Consider the following 19,260-nt stretch of genomic DNA (forward strand, 5'->3'; position numbering starts at 1 on the left):
TCTGTTCAAGCAAAATCGACATCCATGTCCCATTGCCAACTCTCCATAACCGGCCCAAGACCGAATGCGCTCTCTCGTTTGGATAAGATCCAAACGGAAACGCATATAGGTCTGTCTGGCCCTTTTATCAGGAAAACATAAGATGTAAGGTAACCTTGGGGTCACGGCATGTCTGAACAGCGCATAGGTCGCAAAGGAAGGATATTCCCCGACCTTGTCCGAATTTAGAGCCCACGCATTGCAAAAAAATCGAGTTCTGACTTTGCTTGGGGTTTTAATTAGGTCTATCAAAGTCATATTAAGCGAGGCCAGAGCCTCCATTATTTCCTCCTTTACTTCCCGAACCGAGGCCGGGCAATGATTTTCCATCATTATATGAAACTCTTCATAGAGTGAGTTAGGGGGAGGTACAAGAAATTTACAAAAGGCATTTACCTTCCTCCAAAGATATTTATCAGCTAGTGAATAGAGTCCCAACTCATGTAATATGATCGGATTTGGTAAATAACTTGGTAGCCCTAGAATCTTCTTCCAGAGCTGACCTTGTATTTGATTTAACAGGGGCCCCAACTTCAACAGGCATATATCAAGAGTATAAAGCAGGATGGGCTCTATCTTCATCGTATAAAATTGGATGAGGGGCAGGAGAGAGAAGCTGCAATATTTAGCGTTGATTATTCTCATTTGTCCCATTAACGGGGCAAGCTTCTCTTTCAGCAGGGCCCGCCATCCATCAATTGAGCTCCCATTAGACAGCTGATATCCCAGATATACAATCGCCTCTTTCCTGGCAATGGTCTGCTGGTTGATAGTAAATGTAAATCTAGGCAGTTTTTTTTTGGCCGTAAAAATCATAATATGGGATTTCGCCGGGTTAATTGTCATGTTATTTTGCAGACAGTAGTCATGAAGTGTGTTTAATTTGTTCTGCAGACCGAAAGGCACTCTGTCGAATAGAACAATATCATCGGCAAAAGCTAACCAATGTAGACGCATGGGACCCAATATTACGGGGAAAGCATTAATCTCTTTCCAAAGATTCTCAATATCAGCGAGATATAAATTAAATAAAACTGCAGCTAAATTACATCCCTGCTTAACCCCTATACTCGTAGGAATAATAGCAGAGAGGAGCCCCTTAGCATTGATCCGAATCTGACATGAGGTATTTGTATGGAGTGCGGCAATTAAGGCCACCAAAGAGGATGGAATGCCATAGGCCAACATCTTGCGCCAAAGGCGGGCACGAAGAACATTATCGAAAGCACATGTAAGGTCTATGGCAGCCATATATATGGTGCCCTTTGATTCTCTGTGCACAGCTCTCCTTAAATGTGCTAAGATAGCGGCGTTTAATTGAGTACCCAATGCCCTACGAAATCCCACCTGAGCTTTAGACAAAATATTATGGTTTCTTATATGATCTTCTAAGGCAACCAGGAGCAGGCGTGTAAAAATCTTTGCCGCTGTGTCAATCAACGCAATAGGTCTGAAATTCGCAGGATTACTTATCACCCCCTTTTTATGAATGGGGATGATAATGGCTATAAGCCATGATGGCGGAATGATCCCGGTGTGGTAAATCGACTGAAAGCATGACAGTAGATACTTAGCCCAAAAGTGGGGATCAGATTTATATACACAAGCAGGCAGCCCATCCGGGCCGGCAGCTTTTGATGGATTCAGTTGCTCAATTGCCCATATGATATCTTTTACTTCCCAAGGACAGACCACCGGAAGAGGCAAGTGCATTGGAGCGCTCTCTGAAGCGGTATGTCTAGCAGGTAGCGAGAACTTCAAATTAAAGAACCTCTCCCATTCCTGGCCTGAAATCACCGCCACCATGCGAAGATCCACTTTTCCTACAGGATTTCTTAGGATAGCCCATAAGTCTCTGCTTTTTTTTTTACACAAAAGGCCAATCATATATTGGTTGGCTAGAATATGGGCTGCACGACGCAACAGAGATAGCTGTTGTTTATAGTGCGCCTGAATCATGTTCTTTTGGCGAATATACGTACACTGACATATCATTCGCTTCCTTAGTGTGCGGAGATCCCAATTTCTTTGCTTTTTTAAACATGCGATCTGATTGGCATTGACCTGGGCAACCGCAATAGTGGACTTTTCCAAGGGCTCTTTCGCGACATCTACCAAATGCATATGAATCATTTTAGCATTCATTGCATTAATTTTGGTTACATTCGCTGTGGAGGTCTTATCATCCCAAAGTACTAATATATCCCTATTTACCAAAAATGACACTTTCCTGCATCTGGCAGGAGTCCAGTTTACAGATATTGTATTCCTATCACATGACACTAAGGTTGCAGGGGCAAAAGTAGGATAGTATTCCACTCCCATATGCAAGCAGGAATATAGCATATGATGGTCACTCATATTCAAATCTAATATCTGTATTGGTTCTAGCAGCCCAGAGCATACTTTAGAGGCGAGTATGTAATCTATGAGGGAGGTGGATGAACCTCGTTGCCAAGAGAAATGAATGGAATTAGAAGCCAATTGAATTGGATAAATCCCCCATAGATGGAAAAGCGATAGTAATTTCTGGCCTCTATCCTTGGCCTGTTGCGTGTAGGCTGAACTATTAGAAAAGGGTCGTGTTATGCTTTTTGGATATAGATAGCAATTCAAATCACCTCCAATCATGATTTCATAGTCAGGCCATTCCCTAGCTGCGATAGATAGAATGCGTTCTAGATCTTCAAGAAGCCCATCAAGCGAAACCGCTGCGGGATTCCAATAAATGGATAATAATAACAGGTTCAGATCTTTGGAACTCTTAAGCGTCAATTTTACCAGCACACAGGAGGCCGAGGAATCCACTATAGAAGCTGAGACTTTCAATCTGGTGTTAATAAGAATCGCTATACCTCCTGCGGGGCGACCTGTGGTAACCCTTTCTGCCACCCTAGAAAAACAAGAAAATCCATCTAGGTAAAAGGGCTTTAATGCCATAGTCTCTTGCAGAAATAAAATGTCAGGCATCTTGTCAGACTTAACTTGTTTGTGCCATGCAATGAGATTGCCTAACCCACAACAATTCCATGAGGCCACATTCAAAGCTAAAGATTATGAGCCTGGTTTGGAATCAATGTTGGTAACAGACGCTTTTATCAAGGGTTCCAACCAGGATAGACCACTTAAGGCTTGAGAATGTGACGCTAATTGCAACGATAGTTTATTAACTTGTGAGTCGGAAAGATCGCCCGCCAATGCAGTGGGACATGCTGGGGGAGAGGGTTGAATCCAATCAAGAAACGCCCAAGCAGATTCCATATCATAGAACAATCTAGGAGTAAGACCAATAGAATGAAAGTCTTCCACAAACTCAAAAAGCATCTTGGTAATAATTTGAGACTGCACTCTACAGAGAACTCTGTTGTTATTATGGGATGCTAATTTGACCCAGTCCAGATCCTTAGATGATAGATTTCTTAGTGCTGGAATCTGAAAAAATGAGTTCATTAAAAAGGATCTGTTTATACGAGCCGGCCCATTTATCTCTGGATTACTAGACCAGCCTACTATTAGTTTCATATCCTTTGGTGTGTGTGCAAAGGAAGGCTCTGCCAGGTCTGACCCTCCCTGGGCAGCTAGGGGAGGGGATTCAGTATCAGCACAGGGAGCACTCATCAGAGACTTAGGATCCAAGGCAATAAGAGTTGGCCCAGCAGTGTTAATTGGCTCAATATAAGGTACATCCTGTACGGCAGCGTGCACCACTATCCCCTGAGCTTCCAGCTCAGCAGATGCAGGAATTTCCTGGATGGACAGGGGATTCTGTAGGGACGTAACCGCTGCTTCTAGCTTGGGAGCTGACGCCCCTGTAGCCACTTTTTTAGAGGCAGTGTTGGGGAAGAAAGATTGCATCTTTGGTTGCGATTTATCAGGGCCTGTCCTCAAAGGGAGGAGAGGCATGATTTGCACATTGCCGCTCTTCAGAGCGGCAATCTGCAAATGCCGCCTACTTTCCTCGTCTAGGTCGTATAGGGCCATTCCCAAGTCGTCATGGCACGTCTCATTTTTAAGGCAAGACCTCGTCTCCGTCACCGAGGCCCTATTAGAGCCGGAAGTAGCCACGTCGACTTTCTTGAGACGCGCTTTGGTCTGTTTTAAACGCTTCTGAGCTCTTAGGAAGGATTTCCTAGCTTTTCGTGAAATAAAATTCCTACCATCAAGTTCAACGGGTTCATCCTCGGGTTCTGAGGATGGTATAATGGCCATATCACAAGATCCAGACTGAGCATTTACCAAATCCACCAGAATGGAGGGGCTGTCGGGCGGGGAAATTTGCCTATCTACGTCCAAAACAGCCTCTCCTTCAACATCCTGAGGGGCGGGAGTGCGCGGAGCAGCAACAAGCTTATATACAAGCTGCTCCATCTGCAGCAGCCGCTCATGTTGAAGTTTCAAAGCCTCAACCACGTTGATATCATCCACCCCCTTTTGTTCAATTCTAACATCCTTCACACCACTCACCACCTGTGAATAAGATCTTTGCGGATGTTCAGTAGCCAACACTACACTGTCTGTTTGAGTGCTTTGCGAGGAGGTCATGACACCAGTTGTAGATTGAATGTGGGAAGTTGCTATCTTTCCTAGAAGTGTTTCAACTTGAGCCACATAAGACGATCTGGAACGTTCTTCAGCTATAATAAAACCCTCCATTTTTGCCATTTTGTCCCTCATCAAGGACAGCGTGCCCTGCATCTCTCTGATGGAATAATGCGTGAGTTCATGACCTCTATCCAATAGGTTGAGCAAGCTAGAAATAACGGGAAAGTTAACTGCTTCATTGTTACGGGCGGGTATCCTCAACTCCTCCGGGGTTGAAGCTAGACCGCCCTCTCCTTTAGGAGCAGCAGGATCAAGGCCCTCTGATCTAGAATCGAAGGGGCTGCCGCCAGCTGACTGAGTGGGACCCGTAGACGTAACTCCCCCAGCCTTGTGGTCCTCATACAGGCAGGCGGCCCCCCCGTCTATATCTCCGCTTAACATCAACCCCAACTTACTCAAGGTGCCTCCCGCATTTTCGCTGCTATATAATGGGGGCTGGTGTAGGTGAACTTGTTCACGAAATGGGAAGGAGGAGGCAGCTGGAGACGACGGGCCCAACGAAAGCCGCATTCTTCGACCCAATTCGTTAGCAATTGCGGGGGCCAAAATCGAGGTATCAGAATTGTAAGAGGACCTTTGCTGAGCTTGGAGATGAGCGCACATTGCATTCTGACCCAAGCAATTCCCATAACCCCCCTCCCCTAAGGCATCATTCGCCTCCTGTAAGGAGAAGGATGATTGCAGTAAGAACAAAGGCTTCCCATCCACGGATGGGGGCTTGGGCGAGCATGGAGAAGCCTCATTCTCGTGCTCAAGTTCGCCCTCGCACGTCACCCCCTCTATCAGATCCTCCTGGGGGCCACTGATGGGCAATGGCATATTGCTAAGCGGAGGCGACAGAGGGGGCAGCGCGTTATCTAGGCTGTTGGACAGATGCTGGATAATCTCTTTAGAGGCAGAACCAGATTTCCCACTTCGTAGAATGGGACCCATTTTCCCTCGGTCCACTAACTACCAGACTAACTATGCGGCAAGACAAGAAAAAGGCCGCAACCCTCTTTTAGGGTAGCGTGTATAGCCGAAGCCAAGCACGGGTAATTAAAGCCCAAAAAAGCCCCTCACCTCACGTCCCGCGAACCGCGAACAGCCAACAGTACTTAGGATGTACTTGGCAGGTGCGCGGCGCGGGTGCGCGAGGAGGCTAGTATTAGAAGGCTTCCTGGGCGTCGCTCGCCACAAGGGGGCGGGGTCTAAGAAAAAAAAAAAACACAAATGAAACACAAATAAGAGAAAAGTAGAAAGAGAACAGGAAGAGAAACAAAAAAAACATTAGCCACACCTTCTAGAATATTACAAGGGGGGGCATACGATTTTTAGCAGTGTGGGGGGAGGGACAGTTCGATGGGTAACCCAATGGGCAGTTCGATGGGTAACCCTGTGGGCAGTTCGATGGGCCAGAGCAAGTAGGAGCATAAAATACAGTCACCTCCTTTCCCGGAACGCGGGTCAGGCAAACTGTGTGTAACACAGCTAGACGTCCTCCAAGAGTCCGGGAAGGTCCAAATGAATACGGCGTCCAAGGCCAGTCCAACACAAGGCAACAACGGTGCTGCGAGGAATGATCAGAGGCAGTTCAGGGCAGCGCAGGGCCAGTCCGCGTCCACAGCCAACAGTACTTAGGATGTACTTGGCAGGTGCGCGGCGCGGGTGCGCGAGGAGGCTAGTATTAGAAGGCTTCCTGGGCGTCGCTCGCCACAAGGGGGCGGGGTCTAAGAAAAAAAAAAAACACAAATGAAACACAAATAAGAGAAAAGTAGAAAGAGAACAGGAAGAGAAACAAAAAAAACATTAGCCACACCTTCTAGAATATTACAAGGGGGGGCATACGATTTTTAGCAGTGTGGGGGGAGGGACAGTTCGATGGGTAACCCAATGGGCAGTTCGATGGGTAACCCTGTGGGCAGTTCGATGGGCCAGAGCAAGTAGGAGCATAAAATACAGTCACCTCCTTTCCCGGAACGCGGGTCAGGCAAACTGTGTGTAACACAGCTAGACGTCCTCCAAGAGTCCGGGAAGGTCCAAATGAATACGGCGTCCAAGGCCAGTCCAACACAAGGCAACAACGGTGCTGCGAGGAATGATCAGAGGCAGTTCAGGGCAGCGCAGGGCCAGTCCGCGTCCACAGCCAACAGTACTTCGGATGTACTTGGCAGGTGCGCGGCGCGGGTGCGCGAGGAGGCTAGTATTAGAAGGCTTCCTGGGCGTCGCTCGCCACAAGGGGGCGGGGTCTCCTTTCCCGGAACGCGGGTCAGGCAAACTGTGTGTAACACAGCTAGACGTCCTCCAAGAGTCCGGGAAGGTCCAAATGAATACGGCGTCCAAGGCCAGTCCAACACAAGGCAACAACGGTGCTGCGAGGAATGATCAGAGGCAGTTCAGGGCAGCGCAGGGCCAGTCCGCGTCCACAGCCAACAGTACTTAGGATGTACTTGGCAGGTGCGCCAAAGTTCACACTTTGCGAAGAACTGACACAGCTCAGGCCTTCATAATAGATGTAATTTTAGGCACCATTTGCAAAGCAGCAACATTGAGCTCTAGTCACACTTTCACAATGCTTTCCAGAAGAACTGTCTGGACGCACAAGCAGCAGAACAAGGGAAAATCCTTGTGGCACGGCCATGTTAGGACACTAGCCACAGTTAGTAGCCGAACGCGAGGGAGCTAAATATAAATACAGTAAAAATGGAAAAAATGCAACTGCTGCCGCCAGCCTGTCTTTATGCACATTTCAAAGTAACCAATAAATCCTTTGATTTATTAGAATACATCTAGGGTGATACAAAAGTATCCCCATTGCACTGCATTGGAAGATGCATTGTGCAACATGAAAAAGTTACCCAAAATAGATGACATGTAAAAAGATAAAGGGAAACATAGATTTCCTGTACTCACCGTCTGTAGAACTAGTCAGTTTCCCCATCACAAGTGGGCAAAAGGCCAGAGGAGTGAATGTGAAGGCTTCACTTCACTGTGTAAAGTCGGACAAGGTGTAAAAACAAAAGCAAAAGGTTTTGGGGACCCATAGAACATGGAGGGAAAAGTTGCTCTAAAAGAACTTTCCTAACACTTACTCATTACATATGTCCTATTCTTTGGGACCTGGTCCTGTATGCAAATGTCATATCATGAAAAAACAATCTGAAAACATCGACTGTTGGAGCATCATGGGCACATGCACACATTGCATAGGGATAGTGTGTCGGGAAATCCCTATCAACACCCTTTTACTTTATCAGTAAACAACTTGTAATGCTCCTGACAAACCACTAGATGGTGTAATATGCAAAGCATGTGATTTTACACAACTACAAGCCTCAGAAGTACTATTAATGGGTAAGTGACTTTTGTTATATATACTGTGATGAACCTGATGGAGTCCTCACTGATTTCCCAGCGGTGCCCTCCTCCTATGTGGCCAGGGTACCGCAGCCGCTACCTGATCCTGACCCTGGGAGCAGCTGTATGAGGGAGGATCGCATGGGGGGAGACAACCATCGTGGAGATGGCATGGCTTCATCGGGTGAGACATGGTATTCCCAATTTTCTCATGAAAATAACCCTCCCATAGGTAATACCCTCCTGGCCTATTGTTATAAGCCTACTCTTCTCCCATGAAGAATAGGAGAATCACTCTTTCCAATTTCACCTACTGTTCATCCAAGAATCATTTCCATTTAAGACCACTGAAAATGTCTATTCAAGATTTCCGAACCAAGTCCAAAATCTGGACTTCGTGTCCCAGTGACCAAAGTACTGGCGCGAAGAAGAATCATTTAGCAATGCAGAATGAAGAACGCCCCAAGCACAGTGAGCATTCTAGTGTTTGTCAAATTAGTGAGTGGGCACCGCTTTGTTTGTACTTAATATATAGAAAGTATTCTCAAAGCTGTAGAATTATTTTCCAGATTGTGCATGGGGTGCAGCCAACTGTATAGTACCACCGTGTAAGGCACTGAATGGTATGCAGAGAGAGAAGACCTAGGCTAATTAGCCTTCGGTGTGGGCCGCACACCCTCTTACCCAGTAAGGGTTTATTTGCTTAATCAAGGTAATTCAATATTAAAATAACTTGTTTTCTTCTTAATAATTCACTGTTTCAGATATAAAGAAATCAAGGTTTTATTTCATAAGTATGAAATTAGTTGCAAATGCGAGTCATGGCCTATGCATTTCGGACTCAAAGATCCTTCATTAGGACCTCTTATTCTCGCCTATCAGAATTTAATGTTGGTTATACACACATTCAGAATCATAGCGGTAAATCAATTGGTAATGGTTTGAATAGTACATATGATGCAAGTATAGTGTTCATTGAGGTATGCATTACATCCCAAGAAAAGGAAACGCGACTGACCATAAATGTGTGTCAACTCAGGTTGGCATTCAAAAAGTTTACATCAGTCATGTAATTAAACCCATGTGAACATGGTATTTAGATAATTCATGACAATAAGTGGGGCGCCCACAAGACATACATACAGAAGGAACATGTATGAGAAAAACTCATAAACATAAAGAGCATCTGTTAGCTCCTTCATTGACCATTAACAATGTTTTTGATCGAAATAAATTGTAGACACTTCGGTGGCAGTGTGCATCTATTACATTTTTGTTCGCCACAATGGGTCCCACATGCGTGTACGTCACCCCTAGGTGCGTTGTGATAAAGTAGTTAGTGTAGCGTACCAATATATAGCCGTTAATGCGGATGTGTTGTCTCATTTACAATTCATCTGTTATCTCATGTATAGGATTGAGCAGTGCTGAAGTCCTATATCTCATATGTACATTAGTAAGCTTTAGATCGTCAAATTCGAACTTCATGTAAGTTCGCTTCTGATTCTGAACGTACCTCTCGTGTATGAAAGCAGTGATTGCGCGCGGTGGCAGTCTAGCGAGAAGGAGCTGACTTTCGTGTCTGCCTACATTATCTGAACCATGTTGCTATAGCAATAGTAATGCGGTCTGCCTGACAAGATGGCCATCTGTATGGGACATGGGTGGCCATCTTGGGTCAGGGGACTGCCGCCATACAAACCTGGTGTGTGCTCGGAGTTACTACCTATTAAATGCAGTGCAAATCCAGTTGATATGGATGGAATTATCCAAGTCGATTCTAATGTTACGTAAGCCGCACATCTATAATTTGACATCTCATGGTGTGATCATTGAGTGCTAATGTAATGTTAATCCTAGGCGGACATCTATCATGGGAATAAACTCAGTGTACTATATCTCAGACATCAATGTAGGGTGAAGTTTCGTATGCGAGATCCCTATTTATATTGTTACGGTATAGCGTCTAGCACTATGCTACAGTGCCTAACTTGTACTTGCTGGTGTTGGCTTGTGTTACTCGACTCGCTAGAGTCATGTTTGGGGTGTGTTGCTGAATCTCCATTATTAACTAGAATGAGTCGGGTTGTGCAGACTAACTTTTGCTATTGGTATTGACTTCAGTTCAAATTGTATGTTTCGCCTCATCCACATTGAGATGAGTTAAGTCCATCATAAATATGGTCACAGGAAAACTCGTAATCACAGAAAACAATTAAGGGCCCACTGTTTGATCCAGTGTGCTTCTCATTGTCCTCTCAGTTTCTTCATGGCTTGTCTGCGGTCAAGTTCTTCGATCACCTCTAATACTTAAAATTTAAGTTGTGCTACGCTGTGGTTCTTTTCTGAAAAGTGTCCTGCTACTGCTGATGTCACATTTTTATTTCTAATGCACGACTTATGTTCGTTCATGCGTATTCAAATTTTCCTTCCTGTCTCTCCGACGTAGTATAGGCCGCATGGGCATCTTATACAGTACACAATGTTTTCAGTGTTATATGTGGCAAAGTGTCTGAGTTTAATTTGTTCTCCTGTGCGACGGTGTGAAACAAATGCGCCTTTAATTGTGTTATTACAATTCCCGGAATTTAAGCAAGGAAATGTTTCTTGCTTATTGCTTCTCGTAGTTCTTTCTTCTCTGGTATTCACCAATAGATCTCCGATTGTTACACCTTTGATATGCAAAAATAAGGTGGTCAGAAAATAGTTCCTTTGTTCTTCTATCACTTGTTACTATCCTCCAGTGTTTAGAGATGCATCATTTGATCTGAGTGCTTTGAGTAGAACATTTGGAAACATACACCACTGTGGGTGCTGCTTGTTTGGGTTTGGTTTGTAAGCGACGCTCGCATGATATTGTGGTCACTTTGTTGGTTGCTCTTCTCAGAGCATCGTCTGGCTATCCTCTGTCTTGAAGTCTCTTATGCACCAGAGGGCAGACAGAATTAGTGCTAGACGTTCTGCAGCAGGGGCAGACTTTGGAATTTCAAGACTGGTGCCCCCACAATCCACCCATTGTGCGTTAAGAGCTGCAGGAGGTCCAAGCCATACTTTGCAAAGTGGCAATAGAACCACTCCCTCAGCATATGCGGGGCTCCGGAGTGTCCTCCAGATATTTTCTGGTAAAGAAGTCGTCAGGAGGGTGGCGACCAATCCTAGACTTGCGGCACCTCAACACATTCCTCATATCCCAAAAGTTCAGGATGGTCATTTTGCAGAACGTGCTCGACCAGCTGGAGGAAAGGGATTTTCCGGCAACTCTCGAATTGGAGGACGCGTACTTCCCCATCCCCATTCATTGCAACCACCAGAAGTTCCTGCATTTTGTCATCCAGGGAAGACATTACCAGTTTAAGACCCTTTCCTTCAGCCTGAAATCCGCTCTGAATGTGTTCACCAAATGATTGGCCCTGCTGGCAGCGCACCTATGCCGCAGGAGAATCCACGTCTACCCTTACCTGGATGATTGGCTCATTCGGTCATGCTCTGGCAACCTAGCACACAACGGAGAACATCCAACTTCTGACGTCGCTAGGCTTCTCGGTCAACTGTCCGAAGTCCTGCGTTGTGCCATCTCAGAACGCTATGTTTCTGGGCGCCTGACTCGGCACAGTCTAGTGTCTGACGACTCCATCAGAAGAGAGGGTGAAGACCATCCTGAGAAAGTTCCAACGGCTGTCGGCAGTGGCCGTTGCAACAGTCTGCTCAATCAAGTCCTGCTGGATATGATGTTTTCCTGCATTCGTCTTGTCCCTTTTTGCAGGATGCCAAGTGGCAGCAAGTCACAGGCATATGGACCGACCAAATCGCCCCCATTCGGGCAATCAGTCCAACCCTGCAATGGTGGTCAGTTTGTCCACACCTCAATCGAGGAGCTCCCTTTCAGATCTCTTTATACCGGGCTACTGTCACGACCGACACGCCTCTGGAAGGTTGGGGAGCCCACACAGGACATTCTCACACCAGAGGCCTCTGGCTCCCGGAGTAAAAGGAGTTGCACATAAACGTCCTGAAACTGTGTAGCGGTCTTCTGGGCCCTCAAGTCTTTCCAGCCTCCGCTCCAGGGAAAGGTGGTGCGGGTCTTCAGACAACACCACCACCATGTTTTACATCAGGAAACCGGGCTGGATGCGCTCTCCTGCTGGAAGCCCAGTCTCTATGGCACTAGGCCAATCTTCAGTGCATGTTTTTCGTCCCTTTTCACCTGAAAGGCATCAAGAACGCCATTGCGGACTCTCAGTGAGCTGCGGTCCTGCCACGAATGAGAGCTTCAGCAAGCGCAAGTGTTGCGCCTTTCCATCGAATGGGGTCTTCCTCAGATCAATCGCTTTGTGACCGCTGCCAACTCCAAATGTCAGAAGTTTGCCAGCAGATATCCTCAGCCAGGTTCCCCTGGGAGGGTCTCTTTCTATACGCTTTCCCTCCGATTCCGCTGCTACTACATGTGATCAACACACTCAGACGGTGTCACTGCAGGATGGTATGCAGACAATATTAGAGTTATTTAATTATAACTTCTTCCTCTAGGAAAGCCCTACTCATAACTGTATATCCCTGCCAAGAGACTGACTGACCCTCACATGGCTATGCTTTCCCTAGTTAGCGTTGATGTGCCGCCTATCTAGGTTAGGGGATAGACAGAGACTAGCCCTATCCTCTCTCACTAATTTTACTAATATCTAAAAATTGGCAACTTTCTTGGACCTAAAGAGTCTGAGAATCGAAGCACAGCTAGAAACAACGGTGTACAGAAAAGCCACAGACAGAAATTCGTTATTAGAGAACTCTCAAAGAAAATTTGCCATTTGGGCAATTTCTTAGATTTAGAAAAAACTGTACGACGAGAAGGGAATAAGACTACCAGGCTACTCACTGAAAAATTGAGAGAAATAAACTATCCCGAAAAGAACATCAGACACGCGAGAAAAAGAGCCCGAAATATACCCAGGGAGATCACACTTAAAGAACATGAGACGAAATTGCAGAATAATGACCAGATAACAGCAGTCTTTAGTCATTCACCAGTGGTGAATAAAATAAAAAAAAGAAGTCAAGTAGTTGTGGCCTATTCTAAGTCAGAGACAGTACCCTGATTCTTCCAATGTTTGCGGTAAAGAGAAGAAGGAACATACACGATTCGCTCATAGATACATACAGAGAAGAGCCGAAAGGTAATGAGAATCAAACAACACTTTGGGGGTTACCAAAGACAACTGGACATACCCCATGTGGATTGTATTCTGTATGTACCCTGACAAAACGCACCACAGAAATAGATATTGGATGGCCAAACCCCATGGCAACAACAAGCTCTGACAAATTGTAATACAACTCATGTTGTATACTTAATACAATGCCCATGTAAGAAAAACTACATTGGGATGACTCCCAGATCTATAAAGATCAGAATTTGCGAACATAGATCTAATATTATAACTAAACGGGTGACCGCACCCCTTGTAGAACAGTATGTTAAGGAAAAACACTCTGAAAATGACATCTTTTGTACCATCCTCGAAAAAGTGCAAATACCAAAAAGATGAGGGAATAGTGGAGCAATGCTCCTGAAAAGAGAGCAACTCTGGATATATTGTCTGAAGAGCCATAAATAGGGCTTGAATGAAGAGATCTGCTGGCAAACCCTGGCAACCTTAGACAATACAGAATTGAGACCCAGGCCATCATTTCCAGACACGGGCGGACTCTGTTAGTGTCTAGCACAAGCACTGCAACAGCTGAGCCACAAAGGCACCCATACGCCCATAGACGGTATCGTCTTCAGACTCTATTATGATAAGAGTCTAACGTTAGTGCTTAAGTTGTCAATGCGACTAGCTCGCCTGCTGATGTACCATCTCGTAAGCTAACCGGTGACATGGCTTTTATAAAGATCGAAGTATATTACTCAGTTAGATTATATATAATCTATTAGACCTAACCTCATCAGAGTTGGGGATCACAACAAGAGTGAGTACCTAATAGACGTGAGAATGCTCCTTTGAAGTATGAGTGGTCGGATGAGTGAATGGTCTGCCACGCCACAAAACACTTTAGCAGGTAAGAATGCAGTTTAATATGCAATAGGATCATGAGATGGCATAAACCAACTGGTCAAGTATCTCAGGCGTGTTTTACAGCCGTCCACGCACGCGTTCTAGAAATGCAGACAACTACATATCCCAGCAGGCATTGCGGGAGTCATGGATGAAGAAACTGCGTTACATGGCAGAACTGGAGACCTTATGTAGGTCTAAGAATGGAAGTTACTGGCGTCAGCAGTCACCTAGAGAATGATTACACACACGCATATCATGCTGAAGTTTGAGACTCGAATCTGAGTGATGTGTAGCATGGGTTTTTTGACAAGTGAACGGTCTGACATGCCACAATATATTTCAGCAGAATGCTGCTTAAAATGCAATTGGACTATGAGATAGGAGACATCATGTGGCTAAGTGTCTGATGAGTGCTTGTCAGTCGTCTGTGCACACTTTCTTGAAATGTACACTATAATTCCCAGCAGGCATTGCAGGAGTTACGGAAAAAGAGATTGCGTTATGTGTTCTATGGCAGAACTGGGGACGTTATGTAGATTTAAGAATTGCAGTCACTGGCACTAATAGTCGGCCACAATGACTACACACTTGCACACTGTACCGAGGCTGGAGATCGAATTCAAGTGATTTGCAATTACTTAGTCACGTGACCCGTTATATTTCCGCCCATGCCGGAACAGACGCTGTTTACAATTCGATCGAATGGGGAAGCGCAGAAGTGATGCGAGAGAGAAGAATGGCACACAATTTTATGTGAAAAGGAGAGTTACAATTAACACAATAGCCGCGTCTGAACCACGTTAAGACAGGGCATTCAGTATAGTTAAGTATCCCAGAGAAAGTAGTATATTTGGACTAACCCAGGGAAGTAGCAATCCCACACTTTCAGTAAAGAGAGGAGCTGAACGTACTCAAGCCGTATAAAATGGTTGTGAGGGTGGAGTGAGACACGCCATATGGACGTATGCACATGTGTTTAGATGTATACACACCTGCTAACTTAATGGAGGCGATTACATTTGGCATTATGATGTAATCTATGGATACGTTTCTGCTTTGCGTTTAGGTCGGTACCAGCAAAGTAAGGACGACAGACTTACCAGTATCCTACCATCTAGATGAGACATAGATGATAGGATACTGGTAAGTCCAAACAAGGAGGAGAAAATCATGATCTGGTAAGCACTGATGGGTGATGTGACCAAAAAGTGACTAGATTATCAGAAATTACATCTGGTGTCTACAGTAGCGATAAGTCAGCGCTGTGTGTGTTTGCCCACAGTTAAGTGATAGGAAGAAGATATGATGTCAACACAATATAACTTTCAAGAAGTGGTAAATTCGCCACAAATTAAGCACAATTGTTGTCCGAGAGAGATGAATATAAGGATTCTTTTTAGTGATGGTTTTATATTCATTTTTAGGGTACCCAAGATTGATACTGTCGTTGAAAGAAAGAAGAGACGCTCTTCCCAGATTAGAAGACGGAGATTGACACAATAATTAAATATGTTGTCTTTTTTATAAGTATGCTAAACCTTGTCTAGTGACATAAGGGAGAAATACTGAAGAAAGCAGACAAGCAGACCTATTCTGCAGAAACCAGTCGACAATTAACGTTCAGTGTGGTGCCCTGCTCCCCGAGAAAGACCACTCCTCATCTAGCTCTGATAAACAATATCATATTAGGCTACTGATTAAAGCTGTGATAAAAACGGTGGATACAACAGATCCACCCTTGGGCTGAATAACGACTTCAATCTCCTAGAAAGATTGTCGCTGCTTTGAATTGGTAATTGTAGCTGATCAGACACACTATGAGGAAGTAAATAAAGTGATTGTGACTTCCACAAGTGTGCACCAATTTTTAGATGTTAAAAGTAGTGAGAGAGGGTAGGGATAGTTTCTCTGTCTATTCCCCAACCTAGATAGGCGGCACATCAGTGTCGACTAGGGAGAGCATACCCACATGAGGGGCAGTCAGTCTCTTTGCAGGGATATACAGTTATGAGTAGGGCTTTCCTAGAGGCAGAAGTTGTTATAATTAAATAACTGTAATAGTGTCTGTCTGTTTTGTGGTACATGAATATAGGGCACCAGGCAGATTTTTCTTGCCCATAGACTTTCGTGGTAACATAACTGCAGGATGATTCTCATTGCACTGCCGTGGCCAAGGCAAATCTGGTACTCAGACCTTCTCCATCTGTCAGTGGTTCCGGCCATCCAACTGCCTCCACTTCCCATCCTCCTCTCCAGAGAAAGCGGTTCAATCCTGCGCCATGAACCAGCTTTGCTGAACCTCACGGCCTGGCTCCTGCAGCCTTGGAATTTGGACACTATTCGCTGCCTTTGAAATGCAAGAAGATCCTGGCTAAAGCCAGGGCTCCCTCTTAGTTGACTTGCTTCAGGCACAAATGTAAGCGATGTGGTGCCAGGTGCTGGAGTTTTTGCTGATGCGCTGACTGCCCCGCAGCTCCCCCGTACCTGCTCTAAGTGGCCAAGGATGGCCTTGTCCATACGTCTTGTCAAAGTCCACTTGGCCTCCATATCCCAGTACACACGGGCTCCAGGCAGGCTCTCCCTGTGGTCACACAGGCTCGTTAAAGAGTTCCTCAAGGGTCGCTTCGGAACATTCCTGCCGGTAAAAGCTCCAGCACCAGCGTGGGAACTGAACGTAGTACTGTAAACTGATGGGGTCTCTGTTTAAACCAATGCATCATGCCCCCTTTGAAGTTTCTGTCATGGAAAACTGTCTTCCTGGTGGCGATCATCTCAGCTCAGCAGGTACGGAGATACAGGCCCTCTGGTAAGCCTTCGTATTTGACCTTCCACTCATCCTTCATGCCGAAGGTTCCGTAAGCCTTTGGCTCTGCCAGTTTTCTTTGTGAATCCTTCTTCGCCTGCTGAAAGGGCGTTGCATTCGCTGGATGTTGCGCATGCCCTGAGGTTTTACATGGCATGCACAAAGGACTTTTAAAAGACTTCTCAGCTTTTCATCAGTTTTGGACCTGTGCGAAATGAGAAGGCCCTGTCTAAGGCTTCCATCGCTAGGTGGCTCTATGGCCAACAGGTCATTTACAGGCCGGCCGAGATCCCACTCCACCAGAGCCATTGCAGCGATGACTGCATTTCTCTCTAGTGTTCCCCTGCTCGACAGCTGCAGGGCTGCTACGTGGTGGTCTAACCACACCTTTTCAAAATGTTACTATCGATAGGGATTCCAAGGAGGAGTCCTGGGTCGGTCAAGCGGGGCTATGCAACATCTTTGTTTGAGGTGAGCCTGTTCCCGGGGTAAGTGGATTGCTTCTGTGAGCCCTGCAGTATGACCCAAAGGACACTGATAGGCTATAGAGGAGATGAGCAGTTTTAGATTAAAATAAACTGCTTTCTTTTTTGCTGAGTATTGCCAGCCTGATGACGGGGAATATTCACAAGCACGAGAGTCCACGCAAGACCCCAGATGGAGAACAACCTAGATCTGTGGTCAGACATCTGGTTTTTAGATTGAACATCTGCAAGTGTTTCTGTAATGGTTTCACACTTGAATGCTAGTGTATGATTTACAATGGTGATAATCTGCTTTCTTGTTCCTGGGGCAACAAATGTTGCCTTGTCTTTTGGCACATCCTTCTTGTGCAAGGCTATCTTATGGTGAATACTTCTCAAGGCTATCTTTTGTTGCTTTGCCTTCAATCGAGGAGGCTGACAAGTCTTTCTGGTGAATCCTCCCCACATTTTGTTTACAAGCCTTTCTGTGCGTCAAGTGAGTTTAGCCTCTAGATGAGGCATTTGCATGCGGTAAGTCCTGATCGTTCCCTGATGTTTTCTTTTTGTAGAGTGAAGAAGAGTTCCTCCGTGACCTCGGCATTAATGAAGAGGATGAGTCCGGGGAAGACGAGGACGAGCAAGAGGAAGACGAGAGTGAAGAGGAGGTGGATAAAGAAAGGAACAAAGATGGCCAGAGACAGCGTAGAAAAAGGAATCTTTCCATGATAACCAACACTTGCACTGTGGAGCTAGATGGAAAAACAAAGAAATTATTGCACATTGTGCAGCAAGAAGGTAAGGAGGACTTGGGTTGGAGGGGCCAGGTATGGGGAGACAGTCCCCGGATCAACAAAGACCCTTTAGTGCCACTTACAATGAGGGAAAGCATATTGTTTCCATTGAAGCCGGCTTGCTTCCACCTTCCCACCAACTGTTGTATTCAGGGTTTGACCTCAGTGTTAGCAAATTATCATACATGGCCTGTGATTCTTTCTCCTCAAATCATTTGTCCCCACCGACTTGCCATTCCAGGATATCATTTTATCAACCCCCATACTGCGTCTCCAGCAGACCCAGCGTTTGTTCTCTGGGAGGAAAAACAGCATTAACTGCTCACTTTTGGGGATATCCATTATCTGTCTTGGAAATGTGTGCCTCGGGTCTGCAATGTTGCATTTTTGGGGAGATCTTGAGACTCCTGCTATTGAGAATGATCTGTCCTCTAAAAGGTAGGTGTAATACTGTGAAATGTGTATGGGTCTGTATGCATGAGATTTACAAAGCATAACCTAGCTGTGAAGCAACTGAGAGTTGTACCTGAAGGGCGCACCCAGTGGGCGGCGTGGGGTGGGGCGGGGGGGCTTGGTTACAGATAGAGTGCAGCACTTGCTGGGATGGCTCTGATGATTGGGGGAGCTTTAGTGGGAGGAGAGTTAGGGTTGAGTGGAACAATTGCAAGAAGTTCTTAGAGAAGATCTTCAAGTACTTCCTGAAGGGTCAGATGCAATGGTATGTTTTTCCGGAAACAGTACCGGGAAAAGGCCTGTTTTCTAGCTTTGTCTGTTTCCTCTTGCAGTTTTTAGTTTCCAGTCTGGCAATATGATGGCTTCTGGTGGTGCATCGGCAACCATCAATAGTTGGTTTATCAACCAGGTAGAGTGGTGTTGTGGTTGTAACTGTGTTGTAGGTGATACAGGCTTGAAAGCATGAAGGTGATATGGTTGAATTCTCTTAATCCTGTGAGGGGTCATGGTGCAGCATGCTGGATGTCTTTAATGGGGCCAAGTTGACATCTAGGACTTGGTTGCCACCTTACTGGTGGAAGTTGAGCAGAACTTTGACGACTCTTCTGGAATTTGCGGTGATGGATGAACTTTGCAGAGAATGCAACTTTGTACCTTAGTGTTTGAGTCTTCTTGGTGATGTGCGTTTCAATGGATTGCCTTTCTCCCACAGATTC

The 19,260-nt window shown here is 45.5% G+C and overlaps 1 protein-coding gene across 3 annotated transcripts in view; it reads left to right on the top strand.

Annotated features, from left to right (window-relative positions):
- TIMELESS (timeless circadian regulator) overlaps positions 1-19,260 on the top strand; it is a 1,506,051-nt gene that overhangs the window by 1,196,687 nt on the left and 290,104 nt on the right. For all 3 annotated transcript variants that reach the window (XM_069653695.1, XM_069653693.1, XM_069653694.1), the window contains one exon: positions 17,870-18,095. In XM_069653695.1, coding sequence (XP_069509796.1) covers positions 17,870-18,095 — 226 coding nt within the window. The remainder of the gene's footprint in view (positions 1-17,869; positions 18,096-19,260) is intronic.

This window comes from Ambystoma mexicanum, chromosome 3q, assembly GCF_040938575.1.
Source record: "Ambystoma mexicanum isolate Mex_15411 chromosome 3q, UKY_AmexF1_1, whole genome shotgun sequence".
Classification (NCBI taxonomy): Eukaryota; Metazoa; Chordata; class Amphibia; order Caudata; family Ambystomatidae; genus Ambystoma; species Ambystoma mexicanum.